Source organism: Merops nubicus, unplaced genomic scaffold, assembly GCF_000691845.1.
Source record: "Merops nubicus isolate BGI_N331 unplaced genomic scaffold, ASM69184v1 scaffold15519, whole genome shotgun sequence".
Classification (NCBI taxonomy): Eukaryota; Metazoa; Chordata; class Aves; order Coraciiformes; family Meropidae; genus Merops; species Merops nubicus.
In genome coordinates, this window is record NW_008630321.1 from 25492 (window position 1) to 36509 (window position 11018).

Sequence of the window (11018 nt, forward strand, 5' to 3'; positions counted from 1 at the left end):
TGCAATGCATCTATGTAGCACCTGGAGTTTACATAGAACTCCCTTCCTGGTCTTATGGGAGGGAAAAGAAAGAAAGCCTGGCAGATGCTTCTCACCAACACCTACCAAAGGTGCAATATTCTCACATTCACCTACGTGCAGCCTCACACACCAGCACCCCCTGAAGCCCTTTTGCCCAATGTGGCAGCCTCCAGCACAGTAGCTCAGGATTAAGGGGTTGGTGCTCCTCGATTCAGAATCATGTGAGAAAGGTAATCCAGGATTAATATGGTTTAAAAGCTTGCATAGGACATAAGAATGATAGAACAGTTGCCTATAATTCATTTGCAAATGAACATTTGACGCGTAATGGAGAAATAAAGGGAGATAAATATTTAAATGGGCCCAAGATTAACAAGAATATGGCATACAATATGGTATAATTACTCCTTATAACACTTAACGGCGACTTTGCAGTCTTATTTACCTTGACTCACAAATGTTTGGAGGAATTTTTCCCATGTAGGGAATCGTTTCTCATTGACTGGCTGTACGTGCTGTGCTAAAAGGCCCGGCAGCTCCTGGGAGATCTTCACCAAAGCTGGCTCCTGCAGAAACAAATTAAATAGAACCACAAGCAATTTTACTACAGAAATGAAAACTGCTTGTGGGGTGATTAAAAACCAGGCCTCCAACAGGCAGAAAAAAAAAAGAAAAAAATGTGGTTACTGTTTACCCACAGTCAGGAAGCCTTTTTTAATTTTTCTCCTTACGTCTGTTCCCTCCTATTGAAAACTGTCCTTCTCTGAAAGACAATCCTCCCCTCCCTCAGTACAGCCCCTATTTCATTATAATTTATATCAATAATCTGATCTGGCAACTGAAAATGCTAAGCACTTGGTAACTGCTTAGGGATCAATACCAGCAGTCAATAACTCCTACATTGTTTATATTTTGAAACTGGCCGTATTGAAATAGTCACATATGCCAGAAATAGTTTTACTGGTTCTATTTTTAAGCTGTTACATCAACCCAAAAACCCTTCAGTTGTTTAAAAGAAAAGAGGACTAATCAACCAAAAGTGTTCCTCCAGCAGGAGGTAGCCTTTTACACTATTCTGCAACAAAAATCCACAGGTTTTGTGAATTTCAAGAAATTTGTGCCTCTACCTTTGGTAGAGTTTGCTGAGTGATACTGTAGGAGCAACTAGCTTTTTCCTTCTTGCAATGTCTTTCCTATATTATCACACAGACACAAAACAATCCCATTAAATACAGAACCTAACTGCATTGCTTTTCCTGTTCAAAAACATCCCAGAAGTACACAAGCATATAAAGTGCAAGGACTCTGTCTCTATTGCTTCAGGCTCCTTTTCTTGCTGCCTCATAAGCATTCATCTGCTTCCCCTGGGTGTCTCTGCTTCTCTTTTATATCCTCTCTCTTCAGCAGCCCATGCTTCAGCAGCTGACCAACCATCCTCTGATCTTGGCAAAGTCCTAAGACATCATCACATTATCTTGAGCTCTGGAAGAACATGGTAAAACCTCACAGCTCCAAAATACATCTTGTTTCTGAATGCAATCTGCCAGGGAGGCTTCAAGGAAGCGACTTTCAGTCTGTGCCTCAGCTTCCCAGCCATGAAAGGGGACAGTTGCTGTCCCTACCTCACATGGAATTGAGAAAAAGATGCCTTCAAAAATATTGAGGTGCTTAGATAATAATGCTGATCTGGAGCTATATGGGCTCCTAGCATAAATGGAAAAGAATGTTCTTGACTTTAAGTATCTCAGAAAAAAATGCTAAAAATTTGTTTGAGTCAGTATATCAACAGACTGAGGCAACTAACTACAACTTTATGGCAAAACCCAAGGACCACAAAATGTGAAATCCAAGTTCAGAATTTACCCTGATTCAGATCTTAAACTGTTCATTTCCTTAAAAATCTGTAAGGAGGATTTTAGGTTTTGGGTATTTCAGCTGACAAAACCAACAGAGCAGTGAGCAAATATCAGTTTGCTTTATCTTAATTTGCACTGAAATATTGCTAAGTCCAGAAATCACAAATCAGGTGATTTGCAGTGAAAATAAATGCAGCCTTGGAGAGAAGACCAGAGGCACGATGGACATCACCAGTTTGGGCCTGTCAGCATGGCCAGTGATGCCACTGTCACACCACCCCTTGTCCCTCAGATCCAACAATTTTGGGCCATTTAAACAGAAATAGGAAAACAAACACACAAAAGAAGAGGTAGGCAAGGGCTGCCTGAAAGCTTTTGATAAATGGCTGGGGAAAAACCCAATAATCCCTCCAGGATGCATGGAAGCATTTGAGAGTGCTGTGACCAAGCTTGTGTAAGTAAAAATAAAACTAGAAGCATGTCAACTGGGACACAGTTTTCCATTGCAACAGTTCTGAGGGACATGAGGGCAGCCACGCCAGCTCCACGGAACAGTGCTGCAGACAGCTGGAGCTCCTTTCAGAGAGAGTCGTTTCTGAGCATCACACATGAAAGAAAGCTCCCTAAAATGGGTGCAAAATCAGGCAGAACTTCCAGACTTTGAAGTGTACCAAAGGGGAGGCTTACCTGTCTCACAAATGGAGGCACAAAGTCTCTATTCATCTCCTCTATACATCAGTAACATCCATTTGACCTGGACAGGCTGCAGAGCTGGGCAGAGACGAGCCCCATGAAGTTCAACAAGGACAAGTGATGGGTCTTGCACCTAGTGGGCATAACCCCATGGACCAGTATGGGTTAGGGGTTGACTTGGTGGAAAGAAGCTCTGCAGAGGAGGACCTGGGAGGCCTGGTGGAAAACAAGTTGCCCATGAGAACAACGTGCCCTCATGGACAAGAAGACCAGTGGTCTCCTGGGGTGCAGGAAGGAGTGTGGCCAGCAGGTCGAGGGAGGTTTACCTCCTCCTCTACTCTGCCCTAGGGAGACCACCTCTGGAGTATTGTGTCCAATTCTGGGCTCCCCAGTCTCCTCCCAGTGAGACAAGGAGCTACTGGAGAGAGACCAGTGGAGGCAACAAAGATGCTGATGAGCCTGGAGCATCTCTGTGCCAGGACAGGCTGAGAGCCCTGGGGCTGTGCAGCTGCAGAAGAGAAGCCTCAGAGGGGATCTGATCAGTGCTGAGCAAGAGCTAAAGGGCCCCGGGGGGCAAGAGGCTGGGGCCAGACTCTGGTCAGTGGTGCCAGTGACAGGACAAGGGGCAACAGGCACCAACTGGAACCCAGGAGGTTCCACCTGAGCAGGAGGAGAAACTTCTTTGGTGTGAGGGTGCAGAGCCTGGAGCAGCTGCCCAGAGAGGCTGTGGAGTCTCCTGCTCTGGAGAGATCCCAAACCCACCTGGCTGTGACCCTGGGCACCCTGCTGTGGGTGAGCTGCTGGAGCAGGGGTTGGATGAGATGATCTCCAGAGGTCCCTTCCAACCTCTGCCATTGTTGGATTCTGTGATATGCTACTTCTTTTGTCCATATGGTGAACATTAGACAAGCAAGACTGTTGTGGTACTTCCTCAACAAACCCAACATTGCTTAATTAAATGAGCTCAAAGAGCAGCTGGAGGGGACTTGAGCACAGGATGAACTCAGAAGGTCTCTTAGGGCAACATGGCTGCACAGCACCTGGCTCAGGAGCATCTCCCAGCTCAAAGCACCCTCAGAACTTGCTGACTTGGAAGATGTATGCATCAAAATCAGTCCTCTTACAGAAAGACAGTGGGACCTGTAAAGAAATAACTAGTTCAAGGATATCTGAAAGATGTTCTTGGGGCATCAAGTGCGACGTGACAGTGCTTTTAACAAGCCATGCCTAGAGAATTGAGGTGCTCACACTGCTGGCAGCTGGGCAGCTGCTTTGGAAGGATCAGCACCTGGAATTCTAGCTGAAGTTTTTTTTTTTTGCACCTGTAAGCTCTAAAAAGGCAATAATCCTAATGATGGGGACTTTTAGTAGGCAAATTCAAGCACAGATCCAACATTCACTCATGAAGTCAAACCTTTTAAAAGGATCAGTGCTCAGTAGGCTAATTTCATTTAAATTGGACGGTATCTCCAGCAGAGATTACCAATGGTTTATCTCTTGATGTGGCCCAAAACAATTCAGAATCATAGGCTCAATGGAAACAGATTGTTCAAATCTTTCAGCTGATGTTTCTTAGTACCAGGAAAAAGAGAGAGTGCAGCCCAAATACAGTTTATATCACATAGAAATCTTTAAATCTATCCAAATCTGTTTTACAATTGTTTTTTTACAACAATGAATAAGCATGAAAAATAATGACACCATTTTCCCCATAAATATAAAATCGTTTCTCACCCTTCTGCAAGCTGAATTTTGAAAGGCTTTCTTAGAATGGCAGTTGCCACAAAAAATTAGGACCAAACATTAAAGGCACCAGTAGGAAATCTACTGGAGATAGCTCAGTCAGCAAAGAAAAGCCTGTTGAGAAGATAAGTAAATAAATAGAAAGAAGAAATAGAAATGGGAAGAAAGACCTGGGGACAGAAAGAGGCTGCAGAGCAGAATGCATGAGAAAGACCTAGGGCTTTTTAGCTAAAAATCAGATTGAAAGGAAATTATTTAGACCTTGCAAGCAAATAGAGTGCAGAAAGTATCTCCAAATAAGTAAAGCTGACTGGGCCAGAGAAGAATGAAATCAGCAGACAGATCCTCAGCGATACAAACTGCCACATCTCTGCTGAAGTCAATGAAGCTATGGCAATTTATGCCTGTTCAGCGGCACGATGACAATTCACACCATTTATACCCTGTATGCTTCATATTATGATCAGTGGAGCTATGATAACTTATTCCAGCTGCCTGGCTGTGAGCTGGTCCAGCCCAGCTTATTCTTCTGTTCTCAGTGCCACCAGCAAACACGGGGGTATTGGAAGAGGCCAGCGACTGCTGTCTGGCCGTCCAAACAACTTTCATTATTTCCTGTTTTGCAAATTAAGCTGATTTGACTTTTTTTTTTTCCCCAATTCAGGCAGGTGCAGGCTGGCCAGAACCACAATGTACTGCACTGAACAAAACAATTTGAGAGGTTTATAAAACTGGAAATGTTTTTGGAAGCGATACAGCGAACGCCCTGTCTACTGAAAAGTTTGCCACCTGATTTAAAACCCAGGCCTTTGAATTGTGAACTGCAAATTTTAAAATTAAAAAAGTGCCAATTTTGCCTTCCACGAGCTGGAAAAGTATGTTCTGATAGAAGGCAGCATCATGTAAAACAGCCATCATTACCAAGTAACACAAATGTTTTTCGTATGTAAAATTGCTTTGTAAAATATTTGCTCCATCTGCTGAAAGGAGCAAAGACAATTTTCCCTGATAGCTAATGGCCCATTTCAGCTGGATGGCAAGCGATTCACCGCCGCTGCCACTTGCATTAAGTAGGATGGTGAAAACAGTGCACAGAATTCTCCACTTATGTAGTATTATCTACTCACTGCTTCCTGAGAGCCCGGCCCCTCATTACCACGGCCTTCGCTTTGGATCAGCACACAGGACTAGGGCTGCTTTGATTCGAGAGGCTTTTTGTCAAACGGAGGCACATATGCTGTGCTTCCATACAAAAGCACAAAACAGCCACTTCCCTTCCCTACAAGAACAAGGAGGTTAGTTCTCTTTCAACTTTCCAGCACTTAAACTGCTGTTCCTTTTTTTCGCACCACATGGGGCCACGGTTTTGTCTTCTGGCTCATGCTGTCACTCTGCACGCTGAGGATTTCAATATATAAAGATCAAGCACTTCTTTTAATTCTAAATTCAACTACGTACACACACGTACAAAAAAAATAAAATCCAGGAAAAAAGCCTCACTGGCTTAGTCCAAACAACCCCCCCCCCAACTGCCCGGTTCATTGTTGTCTACTTTGCTATTTCCATTGAAAAAAGCACATGTTTACATTGTGCCCTGAACTACTTCAACATCTGCTAACAGACCAATAAAAAATAAATAAACCAGGATTGTTTAGCAAGAGAGATCCTTCCCATCTCCTCTGAACGCTCCTAAACTGGCAACAGCAATATGCTGCGAGACCCTTTCTCCTCCATGTCGCCTGGGAAAACGATATACGTGAGGAAATCAAATATAAAATCACTGCAGCCTGTCCTACCAGACAGAAAGAGGGTCATGAAAGCCCCATGAGCTTGTCAAATAATTCTGCGTGCTTATGTGCAGCATGTTTGTTTGAGATTAGGACCATTTTATTAAATAGTTTGCTTTTTTAATCCAAAAAATTACCCCCTGTGTATCGCTATTTTATGTATAAAAGCACATCTTTTGCAAGGCTGCAGCCTTGGCTTTTCAAGGTTTCCCACATCTACCTTCAGAGCAAAGAAAGTGGAACATGACTGTCATAACCTTCAAAAATCACTCTTTAAAAAAAATATAAATTGTATAGATGTTTCAAATGCAGCATTTGTAAATTCAAGACATTGGGAGGTTAACCCTCATTCCAATTAAGTAATATTTGAGTGTATCTCTGCTGTCTCTTAATGAGATCTCTGCAAATGCACAAACAATTCACATGCCCCCAGACTAATAATAGTTTCCTAATTATTTTTTCTCTCTTTCAATCTCTATAAATTTTGTTCGCTGTTGTTCACTTGCCTTCCTGGCTTGCATCTCTGAAGAAAGGATTCTAATGAATTCTGAAAACGTGATTTCAAAACCAAAAAAAAAAAAAAAGACATCAGGTAGATAATCCACAGTCACTTCCCAGGAATTTTATCTGAATTGCTGAGCTGTAACGCTGAAGGAATTGCCAGACAAAACCTGCATTGTGCTTCACAAACAACACGCAGTTAAACTTCTTTTATTCCCAGAGTTGCCTGGGTGTTACTTTGTGGGTTTTAGCAAAATAAACATTTTTAAAATAATCCGAGCAGGCATTTTATTGGCTGCGATAACATTAACGGATTTCAGATTTCTTTAGTGCTCTTGCTTTATCCTCTCCTTCCACGCTGTTATTGCTACAACCCGGCACTTAAATTCAATTGATTCAAAATATTCGGGATCCATATGGCCTAAAACCCTGGAGCTGAAGTTCTGATATTGCCTCACTGCTGTTTTCTAGCATTTGCCTCTACTCCAGTCCCCAGATGGTGGAAGTAACATTTAAACCTCCTTTCCTCTGCCTTGTACAATAGACCTTGGCACCATTTCAACTGTTTACTCCGGTAATTAACAGCACTGATACCACAACAATTACAACTCCTACAATCTTAACACAATAATGCTATGAATTAGTGAGAGCTAATGGCTGGAAGGTATAGTGGTTCCAGACTGCGAGATCTGTGCATTTTTAGAATAAAATAAAAGGTACAAACAGCACGCTTGCGGTAGACAATGATTACCTAGTAATTAGTTTACACAAAGCTTCCTATTTAATGGCAAAACGCTGTAATTAACGCGTGACAGAAAATCAAAGGGTACTTTGTAAGCATATGAAAAATTAACACTGCAGGCCTATAGCTTTATGTACTGATTAGAAGCATATTAAATCAATAGGACATACAACCCAACAGCTTGCATATCTGATTATTGCAACTCCTAGGAATGGATATCATGGCTTTCCGTTAACCAAGGGATACGATGATCATGCCTGCCTTTTTTTTTTTTTACTTAAGATTTGAGACTCACCTGGAACATCCCCATGGCAGATACACAGCCACAGTAATAAACTGAATAAGAGCACTACGGATGCAGTGAATATTTCAGCTGTTTAGGGTATCTTGCTGACAGAGCACTGCCCGCACTCGGAAACAACCTGCAGCTGAATTGCTTTATAGGGAATCAATTTCTTCCTTAAGTCTTTGGGTTTCTCTTTTCCTATTAAACATCATATCAGTTAGAAGCAATTTTGAAAGCCTGTCAAAACGCTGTAAATGCATCTTGTGGGTGTATCTGTCAGAGTTTCTGGCCCTCTTCAGGCTGCAGAAAAACACCATGCTGCAATTGTGTGCGTACAGCAGCGGCAGCGAGGGCTGCTTGCTTCACAGCCCCCTTGGTAGGCTTTAGGTGTTCTCCCAAGACCCATTCTACTGCTTGCCATTTATTCCAGCCCCAGTAATACTCATAGTGCTGCCCTAGAACAAAGCTGGCAGTGTTACAAGAGGTGAGTGGAGCGGTGCAAACGAGAGCGGGGAGCAGAGAGGGGGAAAAGCAGCACTGGGAAGCTGCGCTGTGTTCAAAGGTGGTTGAAAGGAGTGTGCTGGCAGTGCCACGCTTCTAAAACGACCTCTTTGACAGTATTATGGTTGGTTTTCACTCGACCTGTTTATAAATATCTGCTCCTTGCTCCAAATTCCTTACTTCAGTGAAGAGATGAGATATGGGCTGTAAGCTTCAGGTTTCCTAGAATGCGATTCACTCAACCAGCTAAAAATCTCACCGCTGTTCCCGATTTTCACAGTTTCTCTCTTACTTCTTACAGGACTTTTGAAAGTTGCCCAACACATTTTTAATCAAAAGGGACAGCTAGAATTTTGCATCACTTTTTCTTTACCTTCAAAACCGTAATTTTCCAAGAGCAATCAATGCAAAAATCCCACGACTAGTGTCTGGATATCGCTTTATGCAACTCAGACCAAAAATTGGATTTCCCGGATTTGTCACCTCTTGAAAAGGTTTTGATTTCCTCTTACACGTGTTATGGCATTAACCCAGACACAGTCTGTAAGGAGAAGAAGCTGTGACAAAACACTGTGACACAACTGGAGGCAGCAAGACTCCAACACTAACCTTTAGAACAGTAGGCTGCCCAAGCGCATTAAATCGCTTTGTTCTCCTACAACAAATATTTAATAGAGAGTTTTGAAATGGTTCTGTGGCTATGGCCAATTATAAAGGCTTACTGACAGAATATTTGTTGCTTGTTTTTCTGTAGCCTGTTCTTTTATTTTCAGCTTTTCTTTATCCCCACATTTATCCCTTTTATTTTGTCCTTGATCTGATCATTATTTTTAGGATAAAACTCACATGATGTTGCTGGTCCTGGCAATCAATTACGAGTCCCAGTGTAATAAATATAATTCTAAAATTAATTTGACTAGTAATTTAATCCAGTGATTTAGATACTATTCAGAGTTCTATAGTTACACAAGAAGATGGGATCTCTGCATTGTCCTGTATTATTTTACGTGAAAGAGGGACTGTTAAGAGAAAAGGCAACACTAACAGAAAGTGGGCGTTATCTTTCCTCAAAAAAGGGACTGCAAGTGTTTGGAGAGAGTTTGAGGTGGCACTTTGAGTCCCAGGATTTGAAGTCAGAGACCAGGAGACATCAAAGACTTAGACAGCCTGGTGTCTGTTCAAAACCAAACCAAAGGCACCAAATAGACTCTGCAGACCACTTTTCCACCAATCTTCCTCTTCAGTTCTGAAGCATTGTTCTTCAGCATCATGAAAGTACGGCTGTGTGATGTCTGCTTAGCCCTGAGTCTTGGCTCTGACAGTGGTCACAAGTGGATTCTCAGGAAAAGATGAAAACAGAGCAAGTGTTTCCACTCCCCAGGTACTCGCCCAGCCTCACAGCTCAGAATCCCTCTAAGCCAGAGGTTGTGTCAGCACTGATAGTTTTCTCTTCCATGAATTTATACAGTCTCTCAGCAAGTGTTCATAGGAGTACATGTGAGATTTTCCAAAAAGTGAACTGCTGACTTTTAACAGGAGTGAGATGCCCAGCTTCTTAACCAACTTTGGAATACCCTTTAGTAATAAGTAGTACTAATATCTTTTTCTAGATATTCCAAACAGCTCCTCATGCAATTGTCCTATTGGTTTGTTCATTTACTCTAGTAGCAGCACAACCACATGTTTTGCTATGCCTTGACTAACTGAAGCTTGAATTGGTACAGAAGACAGGTTGGAAAATCATGCTGGAATGGTGTAAGAGCATTTGACACAGCACACAGCTTTACATGGAGATGTTAAGCAGGTAAAAATCCCTGAATTTGCTCCCTATGATAGAAATTCACACTGCAAGACAACTGAACTGCTGCAATGTCTTGGCACTTACTGATCTTTTCGCACAAAACTGGGGCCAGATCCTGATATTCCTTTTCACACTGGCTCCACAAATGGCCTCACAATTGTCAGAGGTGCACTTGGGGAGGCAGCATTCCTCTGGATATTGAGCAGCATTAGAACCTGGGCCTCGGGAGGAAATCCTTTAGAGGCTGCCAGAGTTCAGCAGTGCACAGTAGGATGAAGGCCTTGCAGAGTCTGTGAATTCTACCCTTCTGCAGCATCAAAATAATTGTTCAGATAACTCAGATGCTGCATTCAGTTAACAAGGTAAAGCACATCGATAATCCTGTCGTGCAGTTTTGTTTGCCCAATGTTATGCTTGAAATGAGGAATCTAAAAAATCATTTTCAGAGGGAATAGATTTTTTTTTTTTTAAACACAGAGTTCAAACTCACAAACTACATTATTTTTAATCTGTTGCCTACTACATACCAATGAGGAAACTCTGGGTATCGCGTCTTAAACTGCTATGCAAATGATGCTATTTGTAAGTATTAACATAATTTACTGCTTACAGTCATATTCTCATTTCTAATAATTCTACCAGAATGGAGAGTCTTTTCACAGTACTCTTAGCCTGCAGGATAGTCTTTCATCAAGAAGCTGAATTTTTTAATAACCTGCCAGCATACGTTTTGTATGTGGCAGCTTATGCCAATGACACAATGTCTTCATTATCAAAAGAAACAGGTCTACATACTGTAATAGGACATTAAAGCATGCCTGTGCTCATAAACTAATGCTTTGATGTTTAAATGCGTATCATTACAATGGTATTCCTTAACAAAGGATGATTTTAATCCTCTGCTCTCAATGGAGACTGCAATTCATTATATATAAAAAAGGTCTCCCTGTTCTACAAGAGGGGGCCAGCTCAGAAGGCAGGAAAATTTGCACGGAGGTATTCAAACAAGATGCTCAAACTGGCACCAAGTTTCCCACTTTGCCAAAGGCCACTTCAATACTAGTCTGGACTTCAGGGAAGCCTTCCT

The 11018-nt window shown here is 42.1% G+C and overlaps 1 protein-coding gene across 1 annotated transcript in view; it reads right to left on the reverse strand.

Annotated features, from left to right (window-relative positions):
• The window catches only part of IQCH (IQ motif containing H), a gene marked incomplete at its 5' end in the record, with an annotated part of 68354 nt that overhangs the window by 21421 nt on the left and 35915 nt on the right, over positions 1-11018 (reverse strand). The window contains one exon of the mRNA XM_008947260.1: positions 467-587. Within this exon, the coding sequence (XP_008945508.1) occupies positions 467-587 (121 nt within the window). The remainder of the gene's footprint in view (positions 1-466; positions 588-11018) is intronic.